The sequence below is a fragment of the Hemibagrus wyckioides genome, linkage group LG02 (genome assembly GCF_019097595.1).
Source record: "Hemibagrus wyckioides isolate EC202008001 linkage group LG02, SWU_Hwy_1.0, whole genome shotgun sequence".
Lineage (NCBI taxonomy): Eukaryota > Metazoa > Chordata > Actinopteri > Siluriformes > Bagridae > Hemibagrus > Hemibagrus wyckioides.
The window spans coordinates 12,323,383-12,349,199 of record NC_080711.1 but is presented as its reverse complement, the minus strand read 5'-3'; the positions used below and the strand labels follow the sequence as shown (position 1 = coordinate 12,349,199).

Genomic DNA, 25,817 nt, shown 5'->3' with positions numbered 1-25,817 from the left:
GACACAGTGGTGGATCTGGAGTCTTGTCTGTGAAGGCGAGGGTGGGATGGATACCTGTCTTTGCGGGGAGTCTCGGTCTCCAATCCCCCCTGGCTGCCCGGGCGTCTCCGCTCTATAGTAGAATATTCAGGCTCAGGGGTAGCAGGGTATCCAGGCTGGTGCATGGGGCCAGTGGGCATCGCAAACATGCCCGAAACATTGAAATCCACATCTGGAAGACAGAAAAAAAAAAAACAGTACAAACTCTCAGAGGTCACGCAAACCTAACACAAACAAAGTTGGTTCAACAACAATAAGAAAAACACATTACAGAGAATAACAAAGTAAAATAAACTGTATTATAATAGGTAAGGGCGACTATATCTGGAATGAAATGTTCAAAAAGCATATATACAGGTGACGGTCAGGTGTTCACATATGTTTGGTCATATGTGTATAAGACATTACAGATTCTAAAATAAATGTTACAACTGTATTGTTACTAAAATCTTAATGTACCAAGTAATCTGTTTTTCAGATATAATCTAGTTTGTAATCCCATATACTTGTTCATTTCATTTCATTGTCTATACTGCTTATCCGATCTATCCTCGGGTCACGGTGGAGCCTGTGCCTATCTCAGGTGTCATCGGGCACCAAGGCAGGACACACCCTGGACAGAGTGCCAACCCATCGCAGGGCACACACACATACACACTCATTCACTCACACAATCACACACTACAGGAAATTTAAAGACTCCAATCAGCCTAGAAGCACGTCTTTGGACTGTGGGAGGAAACTGGAGCACCTGGAGGAAACCCACCAAGCACGGGGAGAACATGCAAAACTCCACACACACAGTGAGCGGGAGCAAGACTCAAACCCAGGACGCTGGAGGTGTAAGTGCTAACCTCTTAGCCACCGTGCCACACCCATAAACTGTATTGGTATTGATGCTGAGTAGTGATGACGTTCATGTTTAGCTAAAGTGATCTGGATAAACACAAGGTTTACCGTCTGGGAAAAACCAGTCTGCATGCTGGATGATGGGCTCAATAATCGCCACCACATGGACTGAGGTAGCAGCTGCCATTTCAGCAAGAGTCCTAAAAATACAAGAAAACTAACTCGTTCATCAGGTCATGTTAATCAGTGTTTGATCCAAAACATTGTACAACTAAACAGACAGAAAATGTGGCTAAGCTGTTATGTCTGATCTCACCCCTCAGTTTTGGCCCACAGTAAGTTTGGTCCCAGTACAATGGCAATGTTGCTTGGGGTCATCTTATTGACCTCACTGTCCTGAGCTAGCTTGGCAAGGAACTTCACCAGGTATCTTTATGGACACAAAATAAGCTGAATTAGGTCAAAATGGAAAAAAAAAATAAGTGGGTTTTTTTAAGGATTGAATTTTACAGTTTTTTAGATATCAAGGTAATTAATTTGTTTCATGGATGTTAAAACATTAAATGTAAACTGTAAATGGATAACATCATTTGTAAATTAAAATTGTGTTCACAAATCCCATTTTTTAATAACAGTACATTCCATTGTGTGTGTGTGTTTTTACTCAACCTACCTCAGGTTAGCCTTATTGGCCTTTGGCAAATTGTCACACGTGACCCACAATGCCTGCAGTCTCTTATCTGGATCAGCAACACTGCACAGAAAGTGATATCCAGGCAAATAAGAAGAAAAGAATATGCCACACGATTTAAATGAATGTATTGTGCGAGGTTAAATATGTTAACCGTCATACATGATTTCCATGTATTCTGTAACGCTCCTGTCTAATTCTAATTAAAATCACCATATTGCTGGTACAAGTGTTCTTGCTTCATGTGTGTACAGAATGTGTGCCATGCAATGTGTCATTTACTTTGAGTCTTGAATCCACTCATCATACAGCTGGAAGGTCATCAGTGGTTCAGGCAACTCCCTCAGGTACGACTTCAGGGCTCCTGATTATGGGAAACCAGCACAAAAAAAAAAAAACAGGAAACAAAAAGACAGTGTTTCTCATGAACCAGTGCAACAGAACTTGCAGCGGCAGGACATATTTTAACTGTAGAATCAGGTTAGGCTGGTTTTCTTTAAAAGAAAACAATCCTCAAAAGTCTATTTTTTTAATGTGTTCCATTTAACAAAACTGACCTGGACATATACTAAAATGTTAGATGTATAGATTTTTTTTTTTTTTATTGAAAACGGAACATACCAGCTACAGCATGGGGGTCAGAGTAAAACTCCTCCAGCTGAGAAGTTGAACAATCCAACGCTGCTTTGAGCTTCTTCAGTTTAGAGGCTCCTGCGGCAATACGAAACAATCCCTGCAAAAAGAGAACACTTATATGTAGCATATATTTATCAAGCATCTGAAAAATCTGAATATAAATTGTCTGACTTTTCACACGATAATAGAAGGGAAATGGATGTCTCGTTTCAGTTCTATTATTAGACCTGGCAGTCTGTGTGTCAAAATGGAAAGGAGAAGTGAACTACACGATAACATCAATAGCTGCAATTACACTTCCATAGCCTGACTTACTAAAGCAGGTCTGTCACGAGTTAGTCTGTTAATTAAATGAATGGCTTGTCCAAAAAAAATTACATTTATATAATTTACATGTCTGCCTGTTTTTTCTTTTAAGGTGTGTCTGATGTTTTTGCTTCTTTGCATTGCACACAAATCATTTCCTTAAATGTAAGACCACGTGTTTACCTAAAACCACATTAAGTTCTGTCACATAGTCTTGCACCTTATACACAATAAGAATGACTGACTCTATTTACAACACTGACAGCCATCCTGGATGAGCATAAAACCTTTTCTATTTTAATTTGCCATTATTTTTCTGAATTCACAGCACAAACACAATGTTTTTACAACAGGCATGTTCGGTTCCATCTGTCCAAAGACAGAAATCTGAATTATACATACTTTTTTCAGATGTAAGGCTCACATCAACACCAAATATAAGAGTCATAAGTCATTAAGAGAACTCTTTAGAAAGCCTCTAGAGCAAAAGGTCTCGGCTTATATATTGGTAGATAACCTTCTTGAATCAGGACTCATTTTTTTAGGTGCTTGGTAAAGCTCATTACCTCCTCTTTCATCCCTGTTTCCAACAGCATCATCACACAGGCCTCTATAGGCAGAGCAATCTCTCTGTTACTGCGCTTAAGGTGCTCCTCAAGTGCTGTGCCGAATGCTGGCTTTTCCATCCACGTCTCTAGAGAGATAGAGAGAGAGAGAGAGAAAAAAAAGATAAGTGACTGAGAGAAAAATAGAGATTGGGCAAGAATAGAAGTTGTCGAATTACTGATCAATGGCAGTCGGATCATAAGCAGATCCAGAAATATACAGTAGGCTTCACAGCACTGATCCTGGACAATCTATACTGAACTGTGACTCAAATAACAATTTCAGTGACTTACAGTAGTATGAAAACATTCATGTTCAACCTACGCATTATAAAACAATGTGTTCCTGTGACTAGATGGGGTCATGAGTCTTATTTGGACTGGAATTGTTTTATATGTGGAGGTATTGTAATATAGTTATTGATACACTACAACACTACAGAGTACTGAGTACTCATGTCAGTAATTTTTACATATTGGTGAAGATTCGATTTTATTGCATTCAAAAAGAGGTTTAGAGCTGTGCTTCAGTATAAAGACACTTCACTTTCTATTATCTCTTCCCAAAACCAAAAGTACTACAGAGTATATAGTAAATAGTATATAGTATATAGTAAAATACAGATATCTAACCAGATCATAGGAACTGATCATAAATATCTGAACAGATGTGTGTATGTGTTTTCATTTAATACAATATGTGTTATGTTTTGTCATACCCTGCTGTGATCTTATAGCAGGCAGGACGCCTTCAATGCAAGCCAGAGATCGTCTGTGGTATTCAGCTTGGGCCTCTAACAACTAACAAAGAAGCAAAAGCTTTCTTACATGACTTTCTTTATTAGTGTTCGCAATAACAGAAAATGTGACAGTAAAGTGCAAACGGCTGGATTTCTGGAATTAATAGTAATGAAGCATTTCAATTTTTAACAGCAGCAGCTCTGCGCTCAGCCTCGTTTAAATGGGAAACACAAGGAAAGCATTTGTGTCAGATGAATATTACACAGATGCATCACTGAACAGCAGAGGGAGAACTCACCATGACGTAATAACGTGCATAGTCTCCCTCCTTGGAGGAGAAGTTGTACATATCAGCAGCCAGTTGGTCCTGAATAGAACAAATAAAAGGTAGGCTTATTCATGAAATACCTCAATATATTTTAACCCCATTTCAATCATACAATCTAGTTTATTAAGATGTAATAAGCTGTATAGTGAGATCATTATTTGTCCATGTATAATTTTAAATGGTCAGTGAGTTCCATTTTTTTTTTCTTCTCAGGAATGTGTTTCATAATTCTCTCCAGCTCCTCCCTGCCCTAGCTCAAGGTCATCAGGAGATATAGGAACCCTCCCTTAGATGACTTAATAACCTATAACCATACCTTACATATCTCTACTTTGTTGTGGGCTTCATCCATCTCCTCTTTACAGGAGTCTGCTTTGGCAGCCATTGCCTGGTTGTTTGTGGCTGAGAGAATTGCTTTATTGGCCTGCATATATCTGGATCAGACAGAGTAATATATATGGATCAGATTTTTTTTCCCCCCATAAGCTCCCAAAACTAGCACAAATGCATTATGTTTAACAAATATAACATAATTCTAGCTTCATTCTTCACATATATAAGTCGAAATGTTATAATTTACTAAAGGTGGTGGTGACGTTAAGAGGGAAATCTGCATGAACTGAATCAGGTTTTATTAAGAGACAACAACTATGTGTTAAGAGGGTTTTTACACAAAAATAATATGCTAAATAATATAATAAAACTAAATATACGCACACAGTGCTCATATTTAATATTCAGTTAGATCTTAATTTCTCCTACAGCTAATAATAGATATATTTATTTGAAATAGCGTAGCATCGGAATAAAGATTTGTATTAGTTTTGAAATAAAAACAGTTTTTTTGTTTATGTTGCATTAAAATTCGACAGTGTCAGGGCGGTTTTGCTCACCTCGTTTTAGCAGAATCATAGTCCAGTACAAGCTTAGCTAACTGCTTTCTCTGCTTAATGATGTTAGGAATATCAACCTGAAAGAAATAAGACAGAATACATCATGTGCACATAATATAAGAATTTCTAAAGGTACATACAATTCCAAATTTAATTTTTTTGGGGGGAAAAAAAAACAAGAACATAAAATGCTTTGCTTATTTGGTACAATTAAAGAAATCAATATATAACTCGTGCTAAATGTAATATATCATAAACACAAATTCTGTGTTGACTGCCAGCAAAGATTTATTCAGCTTTTTATTATTCAGTAAACACAAGCATGAGCACTTAAAGGTCATTTGCATCATCCACCTACTATAATGCTTTATGTCGAATTAAAAAGGCCAACTGCTGATACGATCATTACAACTCCATTGAGAACGCAGGTACTGCAGTCTCCATGGAAACACAATACACATGACCAAACGGTATTTGGTACCACTATTTGGACTCACCTCTGCTAGCTGATTAAGTGGGTCCAGGAAATCCCTTTCAAGCTGGACTTCATGCTGGCTCTGCTCATAGGCGAGCTTACTTTCAGCTTCTCCACACACCTCCATCATCTTCCTATATCAGCACAGTCATATAGATAAATACAAAAAGCAGTGGGAGATACTGTAGTAAATTCAGTAGAACTGAAACTTGAAGAACACAAGCTTTTTATAACACTTTGATGAAATCTAATGAGCAGCCCATTTAGCTCAAAAACACTTCTGATTCTATTCATAAATATATATCCATGAAATAAAGTACGTGATTGTGTTTTTTGAAGTACTGTTCTTGTTTTTATCTGTATAATGACCTTAAGAGTGTTTTTATATAAACAGTTAATAATCAAAATCACACACACAAACACACACACACAGTATGCTGTACATCATCACTAAACTGAGCGTCTGCTGAAATAGGAGACATGCTCTATTCACTATTTTAGTCATGATCATTGGCTTGCTAAGTAAATATAATACACGGTTCAGTTCAAACAAGGATAATTTTACATATCTTTCTTTTTTTTCTTTGGCATTTTGTAGTGGTGCATTAAATTACAAGCTTCACTGCAAAAACTGATATCTCAGTAACTGAAGATATTTTGGATAAGCATAGATATCTGATAAAATAAGTAAAAAATATCTTAACCTTGTATTTGTTAAAAAAAACAGTCTAATAAAATTAATCTGTCTATATTCAAGATATTTTATTTGCTAAGATAATGCATTAATTTTCAGATTGATTGCAGCCCCACAATTGATTACTGCTTGGGTTTTGTTCCTAAAAGATCTGAATAATAATCAGTATTTAAAAAAATGGATGAAAATAATATATGCACCATTTTAACGCTGTCTAAAAGTGAAGTATTAGACACTGAGTCTTTGTCTAAGCTAGAAGGAGACCTTCACTTTTCTTCGTGTCGTCTATGCTCAGAAAGATCCAGCAGCGCTACTCATATGTGCCTACAGTGAATGAGGTGACCGTAAAGCAGTCCTTCTTTAATGAATGTAAAAAAAGAAAAAAGAAAAACCCTGCGGTGAGCTTCTCTTAATATAAATTCTCTTGAATGACATGTGCTTCCCTGGACCATGCATTGACCAGAATGCAGGTGAACTCACCCAATCATGGACTCTTCTCCTAACTGAGCCCCTCCATCCACCATGGCCTGAGAGAGACCCATCAGAGGCAGCTTTTTCTAAAGTGGAACAAACACGCACCGTGTCATACTGTGAGTGTAGAGTGTGATCACATTGAAGAGATGTGAAACCAAAAAGGATTTGCACTTACGTGTCTTTTTTCCACATCTGTTCCAACATGACCCTGCAGACATGTCACTAACTTCTTGTGGGCATTATGTGAGACCAACCGCACAATCTCCATGCGGCGCTCAATCTGTAAACAGCAAATCTGGCTTAATGATCAGAAACGATTAAATTCACTGTAATGGTCATGTATGGGTCAGCAAGATTACATCATAAAACATGAAAAATTAAATTTCTTTTTCGAATCCATTATTCAACAAGTAGGTGTTGCAGTGTGCTGAAAAGGGATGCATCCCTTTTCAGCACATTGCAACATGTATATGTATATATATATATATATATATATATATATTTATATATATATATATATATATATATATATATATATGTACGTATATATATATATATATATATATATATATATATGTACGTATATATATATATATATATATATATATGTACGTATATATATATATATATATATATATATATATATATATATATATATATATATATATATATATATATATATATATATATATATATATATATATATATATATATATACTATATTTACACAAATATACACAGTGAATATTTTGTCCTCAAAGTTGATGTGTTAGAAGCAGGAAAGCAAAAAATGAGCAAGCGTAAAGATTTGAATGAATTGTGATGGCTAGACGACTGGATCAGAGCATCTCCAAAACTGCAGCTCTTGTGGGGTGTTCCCAGTCTGCAGTGGTCAGTATCTATCAAAAGTGGTCCTAAGAAAGGAACAGTGGTGAACCGGTGACAGGGTCATGGGTGGCCAAGGCTCAATAATGCACGTGGGGAGCGAAGGCTGGTCCGTGTGATCTGATCCAAAAGAGTTGCTCAAATTGCTGAAGAAGTTAATGCTGGTTCTGATAGAAAGGTGTCAGAATACACAGTGCATGACGGGTCAGGGCTGTTTTGGCAGCAAAAGGGGGACCTACAGCAATATTAGACAGGTGGTCATAATGTTATGCCTAATCGGTGTATATAATCTTGCCATATGAACATCCAATACCACATGATACCCTATGATTTAAGCCTAGCTTAATTTGTTTTGCTGATGAACAGACAACATGAAATGACAGTGATGTGGACATATTTAACAATTCCTAACGGCAAACAAAATGGACTGCAACAAGTAGGAAGTATAAAATACTTCTACCATAAAAATAAACTGCTATAACACGTTAAACATAAAACTCAGCATATGGAGTTCATTGCTAGGAGAAAACAGCAGCAAACAATGCTACAACAAACCCTTATTTGGTGAGAAAAATAAGATACACATATGCAAAGCTAGACGTGTGAGGTAAGCGTTAAACTGGTAGATTATTCTTGGCGATGAGTCACATTCGGACACTGACAACGTGGGATTCTGATGCAATGAAAATGATTAAAACTGAACAGAAGCTCTTTTCTGAAACAAAACCCGCTCTTCATTTGCAATGCTCGATCCAGCTAAATGTAACTAATTTAACTCGCTAATGCACTTAATTTGAAATCAACTGGTTATCTTTATAAAAAAATGAGCCTTATAGTGCAAACGCATGAGGATTTTTAATAATATCTGTGACACAAAGATAAATAAAATATTGCTTGACACCCTAATTAATTAAAACGAAGTAGGTTATTAATTTGGTAATGATGAATACCAAAAGACGTGCGCATCTTACATATTATACTGACAATACAATATATTTAATTATAATACTTCTCAGAAAAAACATGCTGGTGCTGAGTATTAAAAAACATCAGGCATGGCTTGCCTGTAGGAAACACTCCTTCAAAGGCTTACAGTAAACATCATTTCACCTCAACTTAGAATACAAAATATGTTTACAGTAATACAGTATGTGCAGCAAGAGTAAAGGCAGAACCATTTCTGACAGAATCGGAGTTGAGCTTGACTGCTGATTCATTTTCACTTCACCTCTCTCTTCCCTATAAATACAGAATGCAGGTTTTGCAGGACGTTTTATGCACCTCATTTTGACTGACAAGCCCATGTTTCTCAAAGCCTCCAGCTCAGAGCCGTTCCAATCAGGCTGGATTCAGCTGGTAAGCCGGAGAAATTCATCCTAGACTCAAATGATGACAGCTTAAGCCTTTTCCTTTTCTTCATACCCATGGAGAACCCAAATTGGCTCGAGGCCTTCCTGCCTGTCAGGTGAGCTCATACATGTGGTATCTAATGCTCAGGGCTGCAGGTGTTAGCTCTGCTGCAGGTTCTCTTTCCACTTTTAACAAGCGGGTGGCAAAAAAAGTGACTATGGTTGTCATGAGAATTGCAAGGGTTTAGCCAGCTTGCATACGCACATAGAAAAATTCCTCTTGCCAGTAATCAAACATGCCGTTTCAGACAAGCACTGGTGGAACTGAAACTGAAAATGTCAGGGCTTCACAGCCATTGACTTCTGCTTTTATTTTACGTGTAGTGCAAAACAGATTTTTTTTTGTAACATCCAAGGAAGAGATCAAATGCACGTCTGTAAAAAAAAAAATGACCAGCAATAACTGAAGATGTAAGATAGCATACAATTGTAACAGCATGCTCAGTGAGAAGAAATAATGATTTAAGCAATCTGAGGCCTATTGTCCAATTGCAAGACCAGCTTTCAATCTAAACACTCACAGTCCATTATAAAAGAGTTGTGCTCTATAACGATTTAATGGAAGCCCCGCATCTCACAAGCGCTAATGTGCTAGCCTAGGTAAATGGAATCTGTTTTGCATTTATTTAGGTAAAATTCAATCTATCAATGTATAGTGGTCAACATAGCTCTTCTAAGACAGCTAAGTGCTTAGCATCAGTTACTTATATTATTAGGGATGTCACACCAAATAATTTCAGCCAAGATTTCTTTGTAATCATCTAAAAATCCACCGTCCATATGAGTTTTCATGTTTGCTGAAGCTGGCAACTGGTTCCTGACTGCACTGCTGATAATGTCATTAAAAATTATATTTATCACAAACTGGTATCAGTTCAACAACTAAGGTTTCATATAACAAGAAATGAAACCTTTTGTTTTCTTTTAAGTGTTATATAAAATGTGATGTCAGTGATTCTGACCATGATATGATTGTTGGTACGAGAGAGGCTGATTTGAGTATGTCTATAAATGCTGATCTCCTGAACTGTACTCAGAATGGTGCAATATAGAAAAATATCTGCTGTTGTAGCCTCAAAGCTTGCTGAGACGCATTTCTGCTCACCACAGCAGTACAGACTGCTTACCTGAGTTAATCTAGCCTTTCTGACTAGCCATTCTTCGTTGATCTCTCTCATCAACTAGGAATTTATTTCTACAGAGCTGCCTCTCACTGGATGTTTCTTCTGTGCATCATTCTGAGTAATTTCTCAAGACCGTCCCTCCATGGTCGGAATCACTGACATCACACGTTTTCCCTTCATTCTGATGGTTGATGTAAACATTACACAAAGCCTGTATCTGCATGAGTTTATGCATTGCACCGCTGCCCTGCAACTGGCCCATGACTGTGTGCGCACCTATAGGTGTTCCTAATAAAGTGCTCATTGAGCGTATATTACAATACATAAAACTGAAGCGAAACTGGTATGAAATTTGAGGAAACTTGGCAACTATTGAATTCTTTGTGGAGAAAAAAACTGACTGCTCATCAAGACTAAAGAAGAGGCACATATTTAGTTTTTACTGCATTGTTTTATAAAAAGGTTAACCGTGTAAATTTATAGGCATGCTTTTCTTTGCTGGCAAATGGGGGGGGGGGGCTTTAAATAGTGAATCAGCAACAGTCAAACTTTGACCCTTGCACACTGAATGCATGAGTGGCACTGGAATGCAGTGTGCAGGGGTTGCTGCCCTCGTGGGCCTCACAGGAACTGCTACTTTCTCTTCTGTTGAAAGGGGAAGGCAAGGCACACAGTCACTCAGCATCACTCACTGTCTATTTTAATGCCAGTCTTGTGTCCCACATAAATATAATGGAGTAAACATAGAGGATATACACAAATCTAAATATGTAAATATATCGTTTTTAATGTAGACAAAGCAGCCGTTTTCCAGTATAGCTGAAATGCAATCTCTGTCTCTATCGTGTGAGAGCGCATGCTTTTGAGTCACTGTGTGAGATTGTGCAAGCTCGGTATGCCTATGGCTATAACTGACATCTGACTCTGCACGTGTGAGCGACCTAGAATTTACCCTGTGTGTCAACAACACATCCGAGTATCATCAGCGACTTTCCAACAAATGCATACCGCATGTCCAACAGGGTGTTTCTTTTTTATTTTTTTTTTTTTAAAGAGCTATAATGAACATACGGGCAATGAAATCTCATGAAATCTTCGTATTTAGAAAGCCATACAGAGAAACATCATGCTCATACAAAAGATAATACAATTTAGAATAACGACTGGATCATGAGGTCACTTTTACCAAGGTACTGTAACTAAGTGATAAACTCTGGATCGTTAAAATTGTGTGAATAAAAGCCACAAGAGGGATTTTAGACCTTCCTCCCTAAGAATGGCATTTGAGTCATAAAGAACATTCCAGAAGTGTGTGAGGGAGAGCAGAGAAAAATGACTGGCGGGCAAAGGTTATCTAGAAGAGGATTGAAGAACAATCTGGAGAGCGATATGCACTGAGACAGAGGAATTATTTAGCAGGACCATTGAGCAACTGATAGGATTAAAGCAGCTCCAAGGGAATTACAAAATGTGTATTTATTAAAGAGGTAATGAAATTTCTAGCTGAGTAAGAACTGACAGTAGGCTGCTCTAATTATAATAATAAAAATGAGGAAATAGTCACCTGTAGAAGGTCATCACTAAGGACTTCTGTTTTCTCCGCTCTGGAAAAAAAAAGGGTAATAAAAGCAGTTAGATGGATATATATACACTCACTGGCCACTTTATTAGAACACCTGAATCACTGATCATCCATGAAATCAGCTGCACTGCATCAGTACAATACTTAAACTCATGCTGATACGCGTCAAGAGCTTCAGTTAAAAATTAGAATGGGTCACATGTTCTCAGACACATGGCTGATGTCAGAAGGTGTAAGCAGATTATACAGAAATACGGAAAAATGTTTAAAAAAAAACAAAAAAAAAAAAACCCACACACACACACACACACACACACACACACACACACACACACACACACTTCACAAAAAGAAATTCTGTGGGTGGAAATGCCTTGCTGATAAGAGAGGTCAAAGTTGAATAGCCAGACTGATCTGAGCTGACAGAAAATTAAAATTACTATTAATTGTTCTATTGTCAGAACATACACCAATCAGGCATAACATTATGACCACCTGCCTAATATTTTGTTGACCCTTTTTGCTGTCAAAACAGCCCTGACCAGTTGAAGCATGGACTCCACTAGATCCCTGAAGGTGTGCTGTGGTATCTGGCACCAAGAGGTTAGCAGCAGATCCTTCAAGTCCTGTAACTTACTAGGTGGGGACTCCATGGGAACCGGGAACACCCCACAAGAGCTGCAGTTTTGGAGATACTCTCATCCAGTCGTCTAGCCATCACAATTTGGCCCTTGTCAAACTCGCTCAAATCCTTACGCTTGCCCATTTTTCCTGCTTCTAACACATCAACTTTGAGGACAAAATGTTCACTTGCTGCCTAATATATCCCACCCACTAACAGGTGCCATGATGAGGAGATAATCAGTGATATTCACTTCACCTCTTGCTGCTCATAAGGTTATGCCTGATCTGTGTATTTGTTTTAGCTGTCCTAATTCATATGTCATGTCGTTGCTATTAAATTTATGCAAAGCACATACAAACAGACAGACTGACCACATCATTAGCAAACATTCCAGCCAGTCAACACCAGTTTAGACACTTCTGTCTCACACCATCTCACACCCATTACAAGAATATGACAGGAACTGCAGACATAAAAAAAAAATGCTGAACACCATGTGGAAGGCAGTGTGCACTCTTGTAGGAAATGGAAAGTACAAGAACAGGGAAAATATGGAAAGACAAAAGACAGGGAGGACCTGCCAAAAGTGCAGAACTCTTACACTGAACTCACTAATTTTATTTTTTAGTCACATTGGAATGTACTAATCAAGCGGTTATAATCAAAAGATCATGATAAAAAAATTAATAGATAGATAGATAGATAGATAGATAGATAGATAGATAGATAGATAGATAGATAGATAGATAGATAGATAGATAGATAGATCCCATTTAAAAACTGCATGTAATAGAGCAGCTTTGAGGACAGCAGTAGTTCTACACATATATTAATATAAGAAGTGAAGGTATTGAGACCTGCCATCACCACAAGCACTACAGGAAGTGTAGTTCAGATTGCTATTCTGAGCTCCAGTGTGTGTTAATGCCCTTGTGTGTTGATGCTAACAGCCTTTTACATTCCCTATGTTACAAATCAATTAAGCTCAACCTCAACAACAAAAGCAGGTATTTGGCAGAGACACACACATACACATCCCCTGCACTAGCCCTGTATATAATTCCTAGCTCTTATTGCACTGAGTGAGTGATAGTGTGTTGGGTGGTGCAATAGTGCTGAAGCAGTGATTTATGCACTGAAAAGTGCTCATTCAGCACAACAGCTCTCTCTGGAAGCTTCCCTCTGTAAGCCTAAGTTACACTACAGTTCAGATACACCAGTGCAAATCATTACATAATATTACTGTAACTGAGGAACTTATGCCCTGCAAAAGCCTTGTACATAGATATACACCGATCAGGCATAACATTATGAGCAGTAAGAGGTGAAGTGAATAACACTGATTATCTCCTCATCATGGCACCTGTTAGTGGGTGGGATATATTAGGCAGCAAGTGAACATTTTGTCCTCAAAGTTGATGTGTTAGAAGCAGGAAAAATGGGCAAGCGTAAGGATTTGAGCGAGTTTGACAAGGGCCAAATTGTGATGGCTAGACGACTGGATCAGAGCATCTCCAAAACTGCAGATCTTGTGGGGTGTTCCTGGTCTGCAGTGGTCCAAGGAAGAAACAGTGGTAAACCAGTGACATGGTCATGGGTGGCCAAGGCTCATTGATGCACTGCGGAGTGAAGGCTGGCCTGTGTGGGTCAGATCCAACAGATGAGCTACTGTTGCTCAAATTGCTGAAGTAGTTAATGCTGGTTCTGATAGAAAGGTGTCAGAATACACAGTTCATGATGGGTCAGGGCTGTTTAGGCAGCAAAAGAGGGACCAACACAATATTAGCCACATGGTCATAATGTTATGCCTGATCAGTGTATATGTGACTAGTCCACATTTGACAGGAACTCTCAACACAGCAAGTTTGTAGTTTGCTTGCTCTCAGCTACACTAACATCTAACAGCAGTGGATAAATCACAAATGCTAGCTCACGAGGCATGTGCTGCCCAGACTAGTATCCCGGTTGCACATTAAAAATAATAGCTAATGTTGAACAAATTAGACAGACTAAGGGAAAGGAATGAAAGCTGATCATACTTGCCTGCACGGCAATTCTGAATTAATATTAAATTAATAGCTCAGACACAAACTCGGCTTAGCCTTGGCACTGGGGTCGATATAAACATCATGCTGGCTGGATTAATGGCTGCTGTATGGCTGGTATTTGTTCAGTGATCAGAGATTAGTTGCTCCCCAAATGCTTGTATAGCTGGTGAATGGCATCCATTCAAAACATCCTGTTTCACATCTAGAATATATAATCAACGAGTCCACCTAAATGGTGCAAGCAAATTTGTTAATCCATTAAAAAAAAAAAAAAAAGAAAAAAATCACCCCCATCAACACACTCGCTACTCTATTCCAATAATAATGCTGTGCACTGGCAACATATTAACAGCCATTTGGATCACTGTGGAACCAGACAAATTGCTTACAGCCAAGAAACCACTTTCCTCGATAGTGAAAATTGTGTTGCGCAGCCATCTGTAATGGCAATTAACATTATTCTAAGAAAAAAATAAATAAAGCACTTTAGGTGAACAGCTTTACGTGGAAGCTTACCCATTTGCTGTGTGTTAGAGGTAGCAACACTGATGCAGTCTTGACTAGGCTATAGGCCATATCGACAGACAGGAAGTGAAAGAAATATGTCTTAACTGTTATCTGTGTTTCAACAAAAGCAATCTGTAAATGTTTTAGACATATAAAGGGAGAGCTGAGACAGGGGAAGTCGAATAATATGACAATTTCATTACCTCAACTGTATTCTAAATATATCCAACATACATTTATGCAAGTAATTATTATAATTATTATTATATTATATTAAATTATTATACACCAAACATATGAAAGCGGTCTCACCCAGACTGACCACTACTGTGATTATTAAATCACTCATTTCTCATGCAAATGAGCAGAATTTATGAAACTTAAAAGATCTACTGGAAGAGGATCCGTGTATAGATATTGAGACAGAAGCCACAAAAGATGAAACTGATAGCCACAAGCTTAGCAACAAGAAAAAAAAAAATTATCTATGAGATCTCGTTACATAGGCAGAGAGCTTCAGGAGGGAGAGAATTTTTAGATTCCCATCAATATTGAATTAGCATTGATTTGGAGTGTGGCAAATGGATGTAGGCTTTCCTTTAGTCTTTAAAGAAAAAGAAAAAAAGCCTACACACACCCCAGTCAGAGAGTGCTGAGCGTACAGTCCATGTGTGTATGATTAAACCCAATCAGCAGAAACACACACACACACACACAGCCTGGAGTTCTTCTTGGAATGTATTGCCATGGCAACATTACTGTTTACTCAGTACCAGGCAAGCCGTGAAGCCTTTTAAACACTGAAATGAATGGATAAAAAGTGGATAATGATTTGCGGTCTGTACTGTAATTCTAGATACAAATCAAACCCCAAATCTCCTTGCAATGTATTTTGGTATACAATTATTTCCTGACATGTCCTTTTGAAACAGAAGTCATTTTTTTTTTAGTTTTGATAAATATATATATATATTTTAAAAATCTTAATTTCACTACAAAGCAGTTGCATAGCAAACACACACAGGTATAGAGACACACTTCCTTTTCCCCTCTCATTTTCCACTGTTTTGCTTTGTTTGTGGAAAAGGGCTGTATTTGTTATGGGAAAAACACTGTTAGGAAATGATACTTGTCAGTGTTTTGGAATGGGCCCCCTGCTGCAACCCGGCATCCCATCTGTCAGTTACACACTCTGCAAATGCCAGGGTGATGTGTTTAGATGATGTACAGAGCGTTGTTGTAAAGGAAGTGTGATAATACTATATTCTCTCTCTCTCTGCCAAATTACCAGCATCATGTCTTTTATTTTATGAAAACCCTATCCTAGGTGCCAAAAAACTGATCACCTGATCCACTGCATTTCTGAACACAAACAAAATTCCTTTCCTGGCCACATAATAACCACCAGCCAAGCATACATTTATTTAATTATAATCATACATGCTTTATCTAGGTTAGAGAGCTCACTAGCTGCCGTCACATACCTACACACCTAGAACGAACATCTGATGATATTAGTTTGAATGTTGTTGGGTGTGTTCTGAATGCAAAATCTCCTAAGCTTCAGTTTCAGTTAAAGCAGCAGCAGCATCAACTCCTTAAAAGATCATTTGAAGTTACTAAACAAACTAACAAACATTAGCAGTATTGCCGAGTTAGGATGAATATAAAAAATGGTTGGATTTTTGCCAATATTAATTAGATCTTAAATCTAATTTGCTTCTAAATACATTATTTAATGAAGGTATTTGTTGGTGCTGATAAGAAGTGTTTGTGTAGCCACAAAAAAATCCCCCATCTTCATTTTCCCTTTCTTTAATGTTCTTTTTAACATTAACCCATTCTAACTCAAGTGCACTATACTGTATATCCTCACTACACAGTGTATATTGTAGAACCTATGTAGTGCATTATAGGCCCGCTAGAACATCATTTGATGTTCTAGCAGGCCTATAAAAAAAAAGAGAGAGAGAGAGAGAGAGAGAAACTGCAACATCCTCCTGTTGGAAACTTATATGTAATACCACTTATGAGATTTGTGGTAGAATTGGAAAACTATAAAATAATTTATGAAAAGTAACATACATGACTTGCATTTTATTTAGTACCATTGTCCTATGTTATGCAGTAATAGTTACTTGGCCAGGAAGTCTAGCGATCCTGTGTTATATAAATTTATCAGAATTTTTAACGTACAAATGTGGAATATTTTGTTTATCCAAACATGTGAATATTATGTTCTGAAAATTCTGGTATTGTAAAATGATTACATACACCGATCAGGCATAACATTATGACCTAATATTGTGTTAGTCCCCCTTTTGCTGCCAAAACAGCCCTGAGCCACCATGCTCTGTGTATTCTGACACCTTTCTATCAGAACCAGCATTACTTCTTACGTGCATCAATGAGCTTTGGCCGCCCATGACCCTGTCACTGGTTCACCACTGTTCCTTCCTTGAACCACTTCTGATAGATACTGACCACTGCAGACCGGGAACACCCCACAAGAGCTGCAGTTTTGGAGATGCTCTGATCCAGTCGTCTAGCCATCACAATTTAGCCCTTGTCAAACTCGCTCAAATCCTTACGCTTGCTCATTTTTCCTGCTTCTAACACATCGACTTTGAGGACAAAATGTTCACTTGCTGCCTAATATATCCCACCCACTAACAGGTGCCATGATGAGGAGATCATCAGTGTTATTCACGTCACCTCTCACTGCTCATAAGGTTGTGCCTGATCTGTGGAAATAACTATTATCACTTGAACATAGTACAATATCACCACATTGACAGACTGGAACCATGTTACATCGTGGATATTCCGATATTTAGCAAGTCAACCATTAAAGACACAACAACAAATAGCATATTAAACAATACGAGTTAAGGATATTAAACATGAGTTAAGGACATGACTAGACTGTGCTTGAAATCAGCTCACTGTACGAACAGATTCCTGGCAAAAGATCAATGATGAGGTCAGGGACCAATTTGTTACCAATCATTTTGTTACAGTTTCCTCATATTAAACATAAGCAATAGCTATTTTGCAAGAGACATTTACTTATACACACCATATTTATTCAACACGACTTCATAATTATTTAAATTTCATCCTGATTGATAATTAGAGCGGATTGTTTGGAAACATTTGTTCTGTACAATCTCCAAAACATGATTGAAGAAATAATTGGAGTCAACTGGATAAAACCAAACTTGGCATTGTGCACAGCCTGGAAAGCAGCTCTATGAAGCGATGAGTCTGAGTCAGATTTTGGTCTGCGTTCTACATTACACTCTGATTTACTGTAATAGAGACATGATGATTTTACCAGCAGACTCTCAAAAACTACCCACACACACACAGTGTGCTTTTCTTCTGATGTTCTCAGGGAAAATAATAAAAAGCTGTGCTGACTGAATATTGTTGAAAAATCTGCTCGCCAAAGACTAAATAATGTTTATAATGGTGCAATATTTCAATTAATAATTATCAAGAGACTTTAGAAAAGTCGAGGGTGCATGATGCATGATTTTCATATAATACCGCATCCCACTAGTGTTTTTAATTCGATCACACATTGGCAACTTGACAAATTTTTGGTTTATCAAAGATCATCATACTCTTTATCTGTTTATATTGAAATTCTTGGGAAGACACATACAAGAAACAAGTTAGACCCTGTTTTGTCCATGTTAGAGAGACGGTGCTGTAGTAAATCATACCATAATAAACTATATAATGTTATTCTGTCTAGTCAATGATATCACGGCTTAATACTATATACTTATAACCAAAAAACAAGAAGGTATTTCATATGCAGCACAACAAAACAATCCGTATCTTTATTAACTGTATACCACTGGCATAATTTGCAAGAGTGTATTATTTTTTTTTGGGCATACAGGTGTTAAAGGAACCATCTAGGCTACTACTGAATCATCAGAGGAAAAGGAACTGGGAAAATACTGCTAGACAACACCCAGAACATCAGACACCCCTCTTCCTTCCCTCTCCCAATGGTACCTGTGTGTATTTACATGTTACTGCTCTAAATAGCCACAAGAAAAATGTCAGAGTTCCTTCGTGTTATTTATGATAGCCAGGTTCAGCGATTTCCTTAATCCACCCAAACAAATGTCTGCTGTGGAAAATACCAACCAAGTAAACGCACAGTCTCCGCACTCGCTGACCCTCTTCACCTCACCTTCCTGTTTATGTGAGTCTGATGCAAAAACGATGCCTACCTTTGTTCCATGCGTGTGTCCTGCATGGCATAACCAGGACAAAGAATTTTATAATACATCATGACCAGAAAAAAAAGAAAATTGTGGGATAGCCTTTCGAAATTTCTCTAATATAAAAAAAATACATAATTTATGAAATAAAATCTTAAAAAACACTGTTCTTGTTCTGTTATCTTTAACTATGCTGAACTTGTGATATGACTGTCTTCACGGCTATCTTTACAGACTTTACAGCTCTTTATTAGGGTGCAGGGCTGGTCATCAGCGGCAATGATATTGCAAGTGTCGAAAGTCACATTTCATATATACAAACTATTGACACTTGCCTAGTGTTCACCCTTGGGCTGCTTCAGATCAGTTTATAAGGGTTTGGAACAAATTGAAAGGTGAGCCCAAACCTTCAATGCCAACATCTGTTAGAAATGCAAAATCTTTTACCATTAAAGGATCATCTGTTCCGTTCTCCTCCCCGTTCTTGGTAAATAGAATACATTTGGTGAAATGGATTATAGTGATATTATGAAACCATAAACGTAGTGATATGACATTTTTGCTATAGCGTCCACCCCTATTTTGAGTAGAGGTGACTGCCAAATGAATAAATGTACGACTGGCAATGCAGGAATCACAGGGTTTACCTGACTAGTACATTTTAGATTGCTTTAGGTCATCATTCTGCTGCATTTTTCAACAAATGATTTACAGAATAGAGCAAAACATTAAAAAAATAATAAATTCCCAGGCAGGTTTAAAATATTTAGGTGCAAAAGACAAACAAGGAGACCTACTGAGTATAATAAATGGAACAATGCCTCAGCCATCAGCCAAAACGAAACAGGATCTGTGTGCTATAGCCTGAGGGAAGCCCCTTGGAGTCTTCAAAATGGGGCAAATGCAAAGGCTTCAACTGTGCACGGTTTACATTAACATGAAACCTCATAACAGCAATACACCGTTTTGACAAATCTTTATTAAAACCCTTGAATTTATTACAGCGACACTCAAGCGTGTGCTACACCCCTGTACTCATAAAATAAAAACGCTGGAATTTATAATAGGGACCAAGAGTACAATTCACCCCCTAAGCACAAAAATGTGTCACTATTAAAGTTTTACCACTTTCATTTCATGTTCTGACCAGAATAATAAAAAATTTTAAAATGTGAATAAAATCCTTACATTGCCTTCTGAATAGAAGGTCGACAATATTAAACACTGAAAATCATCGCCATGATCACATTATTTGCAGAATTCAAAGTGACAGCAATTACATATTTAGTTCCCAGGTTGCCAGCAAGCCAGGTCTGAGCAATCTGTTCGAATCAAGCAGGCAAGCCTTACATTTATTGCACTATATATATTCGAGTTGTCATTCACAAGGCGACTGAAAGGAAGTAGGACATACAATACATCGATACTGCAATATATTATTTGACATAATGAAACACTTCTCAGAGTACTGTCAAGTTCCTGTCTCATTTGCCACCATTGTTATGTACAGTAACAAATAACTGATTTGTTTTTTTGTACCAACCGTTTCATTGTTTTTGGTCTATTTCCTGATCTTTGTTTGATAGCAAAACTACGTTTTCATAACATATACCTGTATACCCTGAAGATGTCCTCAAGATCAATCATATTATGATACTTTCTGCTATTTGGTGCACCCTGAACATTTATTAAACTTAAGAAATAATATGGTATAGTACAGTTTGTAATGCATCACATTTGGGTTTATCTATCTCATAAAATAAGCATATTTTAATATAATCTTCTTTCTTGAAGATAAACTTAAGTTTGGCCTACAAGCAGGCTACATTGTAATGCTGCATGAACTGGTTATAACAACTTTGGTTGTAACAGGGTCTCTCACACACACACACACACACACACCTACCTCACCTTTTTAAATCTACAGGGGTGCATTTCAGACATTGTTCAGACATTTTCATTTCCAGTCAAATGACTGAAGATCAAATTCATATGAAAGGAATGTATTTTGAGATATTTAGTAGAAAACCTTCTCAGGGGCGTTTCTGCTGTTTCTCCTGAACTTAGACACTGTGACACTCCCAACCCAACGTGTACTAAGCTTTCACACTCCCGTTACAAATGTAAAAGAAAGTAAATAAACAATAACCCACACTAACCTTCCGACCGTTTGGTTGGCGAGCTGCTTCATGCGATTAAACTGCTTCTTCATCTCGACGCCTTTTCTTTGTCGTTTCTTCGCCGATGTAAACTTTCAGAAGTTTCAGCGAGGCCCGGTGTGTGAAGTCGCCTCGTCACTCAGCTCCTCTCCGCACGCGCGCAGCCATCCGAGCCGCTCGGCCAGCTTCAAACCGCAGCTGCTCAGCTCCACGAGCATTCCCCGCTGCTCTTCCTCAAATGTGTGGGGCAGTTTGATACTAAAAAAAAAAAAAGTTGATCAACACTACATTATTTTCCGCATTCGGCCCAACAGCGTTTGAAAAACAGTGCGCGAGGAAGTAGGAAGTGTTTCTCACTTCCCTACAGCAGCGCGAGACGAGTACTGACATCTGACACCCTTCACAGTCGCCCTCCTCCTGCCTTTAGCACTGATTCAGGCTCATACTACTCTACTGAACAGGGTATTAAAAGTGTACTAGTAGGCCTACAAGTCTGCATACTACCAAAAGGGGCGTAGGTTTTTTTTTTCCGGGGGTTTATTTATTTATTTATATATTTATATATTTATTTATTTATTTCGACTGTTTAGAGCGGTGGTATGCTGTTTTGGACGTGGCCTAAGTTTCATATCCTGCGACTTGGCTGAATCACAATAAATCTCTCTATAAGGTCTCAAACTTATTGCAGCCAGTTTACCCATCGATAATCTATCAATTATGATATTTAATGCGTTCTGAATTTTTTTGTGTGTGTGTGTGTGTGTTGTGATTTTTTAAGCACTAGAGAACTTTCCACTCAAGTTTTAGTTTCATTTGGAGACCTGTTTGTTCACGTGGATTGAATACCTTCATTCCAAGGACTACAACTATTAAAATTGTTAGTTAGTTTTTTATTTATTTTCTTTAAATCATGGACACCACATTGAGCCAGGAAATGAAATAATGGCTGTGCATGCAATGTAGATCTGGAGCCAGATGGGTTTCTGCCAACCATGAAATCTGAATAGTCTGTGTGCCATTGTCTGATTTTTCTTCGTCTCATTTGTTCTAAAACTGCAGCCACTAACAAAACCACTAAATCTCTAGTTCTGGAGTAAATCCTGCATATTTAGTAGAGTCGCCTTCTCAAGTTAAAAGTTAAAAGTTGATGAACAAAAGCAAAAAAACGAGTCAAACAGCACTCCAGGTAAAAGCTTCTAATTTCATCTCCAGCGTCAATGACTGTTAGCTAATAAGTAAAACTTATTCAGTGTATCTGTGCATCATATTACATTATTTAAAGATATTCAAGTAAAATGTACTCATGTGGATGAAGTGATGGCCTAGCCGAACAAACAAGATGCATCTGAGTCAGGGTATGTAAATCTATTCAAATCTTTAAGACAGTGCAACACCAAAAGACAGGTTTGGAAGCACCCAGAGAGCTTTCCAAAGATCCAAAATGGCTGCTGTAGTTTTAGGTTTTTATTTTAACTAAACCAGAGGCACAGTCACTTCAAATAACTATAAGACTCCTATTTAACTGGGACTAAAACCTTCACATTGGCTGTTTGCAGATAAATGGCTAATACAACTGATTTAGCTGAACACTTGTACAGGAATGTGGTGGCCCAAGACTAATGCAATAATTTGTTATTGCTCTACTTGCACAACATAAGTAGCTTTGCAGAAGTGGAGAGGAAAAGAACAAAGAACAATTGCTACAGTTTCTTAGATGTCTTAGATTTTGCACAGAGAGTATAAAATGTGACATTGTACTTTATCTGTGTAATTTAGTACCAATATTCTTCCCCCTCATTGAGGCCTGAAATGTGAATAAAAATATCTGTAGCTTACAGTAACACTCCCTGCTATACAGTGTGTATTTTTTCTATGTTCAAACCTAAATGCATAGTGTAGGTCAGTGCTTCTCAAAGCAGGGTCTGGAGACACCCAGGGGACCGTGGTCTTTTATTTTGTTACAGCACTGAATATCACAAACTACCATTACTGACTTCTGAGTAACTATAAGAACTGAGTTCTTATAATTATTTTATTGGTCAGTGGAATGAAATATGTTTAAGCCAAAAATTTATTAATGAAAAACAAATCAATGCCTATAAATAATGCGAATAACAAAAAAATTATAATTATAATAAAAAAGCTCTAAGACTCCAAAGAGTAGATAGCCATAATATTACTGTAAACATTTGAATAATGAAACTAATATTTCAGTAGTTAATAAAAAAAAAATGGTATCAGGGTTGGCCTGTGTATTTAGTTAGTTAGTTAGTTAGTTAGTTAGTTAGTTAGTTAATTAGTTAGTACAGAAAAAAGGACCCATAGGGTCCATGGCTGCAAATAAAGTCAAGAAACCACTGTAAAAATGTGGTCTGCTCCCACCTGGTGGTCTGTATTGGTCTTACTGGCCTTACGTGCAATAAAAGCCAGGGGGAATTTAATATTACATTATACTAGACAGCAGCAATAAATGCACTTAGGTGAGAGCACACCTTATAATGTTGCTTATAAAGTTGCACACCTTATAAAGCTTTGCTGTGTAATATTTAGAAAAGCATGGTAATTCAAAAGCGCTTACGCATTTGCTTAAAAATTAACATATTTATTGTATTGGTGTAACATATTGTACACTCACCATCTACTTTGCATTTCTGCATTTGGCAGACACCCTTATCCAGTGTGAGTTAAAAAAAAATTGTATTTCTTTTTGTACAACTGAGCAATTTGAGGGTTAAGGGCCTTGCACAGGGGCCTAGCAGTGGCAGCTTGGTGGTCCTGGGTTTCAAACACAAACCTTCCCATCAGTAGTCCAACACCTTAACCACTGAGCTACCACTTTATTAGGAACATCTGTACACCTACTCATTCATATCTAATAAGCCAATCATGTGGCAGCAATGTCATGTAGAAAATCATGCAGATACAAGTCTGCAGCTTCAGTTAATGTACACATCTACCTTTAGAATGAGGAAAAATTGTGATCTCAGTGATTTTGACTCTGGCATTGTTGTTGGTGCCAGAGGGGCTGGTTTAAGTATTACTATTACTGCTGATCCACTGGGAATTTTACAGACTACAGTCTCTGTAGTTTACTCAGAAAAGAAAAGAAAAAATGTCCAGTGGGAGGCAGATCTGCAGACGGAATTGCCTAGTTAATGAGAGATCAAATTGACAATGGCCAGACAGGTTCAAGCTGACAGAAAGGCTGCATTAACTCAGATAACCTAACTCTATGGCACAGCATGTTGAACCTTGGGGCTACAACAGTAGAAGAGCACTCAGGTTCCATTTCTTTCAGCCAAAACCAGACAGCTGAGCCTACAGTGGACACAGACTCACCAAAACTGGACAAATGAAAAATGGAAAAAAAATAGGGTCTGATTGAATACTGATTTCTACTGAGACATGCAGCTGGGGGAGCAGAATTTGGTGCCAACAGCATGAATCCATGCAGACATAATCTGTCTCGTGTCAAAAATCCAGACTGGTGGAGGTGGTGAAATGATGTGGGGAATTTTTTCTTGGCACATTTTGGGCCTATTAATACCAATCGATTATTGCTTGAATGCCACAGCCTATTTGATGACTGATGCTGACCATGTCCTTTAATTTTTTGGATGGAGAACACTGTATGTCTCCCTTGACAATTCTTTGGCCCAAGGAATGGGCCAAGTGTGCAACTTTGCTGTGCATAGTTCTATGCCATAAAATGGGTCTGTGCCTTTTCAAACCGTGGAAAATGAGAAAGAGAGTTATTTCTCATTGTACTGTGATAGACAGACAGAGAGTTCTTGGAAAGCTGTCTGAAACTAAGATCTCAGTGCAAATCCAATCTGCAAACACTAAATACAGACTCAGTCATATCTTCTATTCATCAAGAACATTGTACCTTATCCACACTGATTTATTCAAACTACAGCGTAAAATCAAATATTTCGAAAAGCATGACCAACAAAAAAACCCTAACTATACAGCCATTCGTTTGTTTAATCTTGATTAATACACAGTGGCATATCAGTGTAAGGTAAGTGTTAAATATTGAATTTTTCAGAGGCCTAATGTTAACAAATGGTCAGTGTCTGACAAAAGTACACACGTGTTTATATAAGTAAAGTTCACACACTGAAACTAATATTATTTCAGACAAAAGATAAAAAAAGAAAAATGGTGCAACTATTTTCTATAAATTTCACTGCTGAATAATTATCTTTCATCCATTATCATCACCCTGATATCTGACAGATAAATAAATGCAGCAATAACATCTAATAATTCTACTTCATATTTCAGTGTTAAGGTTTTAATTCTTCAAAATGAAAACAATTTACAGTTAAACTATACACTAGTACTTTTTTCATAGCTATACTTAAACATGCACAATGAACTGTATTCAGTAATGCCTCATTATTGTACGATCTCTGGGAGGAATTTGGGGGTGTGGGGTAGCTATTTTGTTCTTATTTGTCAGTTTATTATTATTCCCAATAATCATTAACATCGTAC

General features: G+C 37.5%; 1 protein-coding gene across 5 annotated transcripts in view; it reads right to left on the bottom strand.

Annotated features, from left to right (window-relative positions):
* Nucleotides 1–21,742, bottom strand: part of arhgap17b (Rho GTPase activating protein 17b) — a 29,842-nt gene extending 8,100 nt beyond the window's left edge. For 3 of the 5 annotated variants that reach the window (XM_058409945.1, XM_058409936.1, XM_058409969.1), the window contains exons 1-16: nucleotides 21,315–21,741; nucleotides 11,714–11,753; nucleotides 6,907–7,011; nucleotides 6,738–6,814; nucleotides 5,586–5,697; nucleotides 5,089–5,165; nucleotides 4,512–4,629; nucleotides 4,166–4,234; nucleotides 3,846–3,927; nucleotides 3,088–3,215; nucleotides 2,201–2,312; nucleotides 1,862–1,943; nucleotides 1,562–1,642; nucleotides 1,205–1,318; nucleotides 997–1,088; nucleotides 55–211 (exon numbers count right to left, since the gene is read on the bottom strand). In XM_058409945.1, the coding sequence (XP_058265928.1) occupies nucleotides 55–211; nucleotides 997–1,088; nucleotides 1,205–1,318; nucleotides 1,562–1,642; nucleotides 1,862–1,943; nucleotides 2,201–2,312; nucleotides 3,088–3,215; nucleotides 3,846–3,927; nucleotides 4,166–4,234; nucleotides 4,512–4,629; nucleotides 5,089–5,165; nucleotides 5,586–5,697; nucleotides 6,738–6,814; nucleotides 6,907–7,011; nucleotides 11,714–11,753; nucleotides 21,315–21,367 (1,499 nt within the window). In that variant the 5' untranslated portion in view covers nucleotides 21,368–21,741. Of the gene's footprint in view, nucleotides 1–54; nucleotides 212–996; nucleotides 1,089–1,204; nucleotides 1,319–1,561; nucleotides 1,643–1,861; nucleotides 1,944–2,200; nucleotides 2,313–3,087; nucleotides 3,216–3,845; nucleotides 3,928–4,165; nucleotides 4,235–4,511; nucleotides 4,630–5,088; nucleotides 5,166–5,585; nucleotides 5,698–6,737; nucleotides 6,815–6,906; nucleotides 7,012–11,713; nucleotides 11,754–21,314 lie in introns of all 5 variants that reach the window. The other 2 variants (XR_009206755.1, XM_058409959.1) reach the window with 1 other exon arrangement.
* Nucleotides 21,743–25,817: the final 4,075 nt, after the last annotated feature.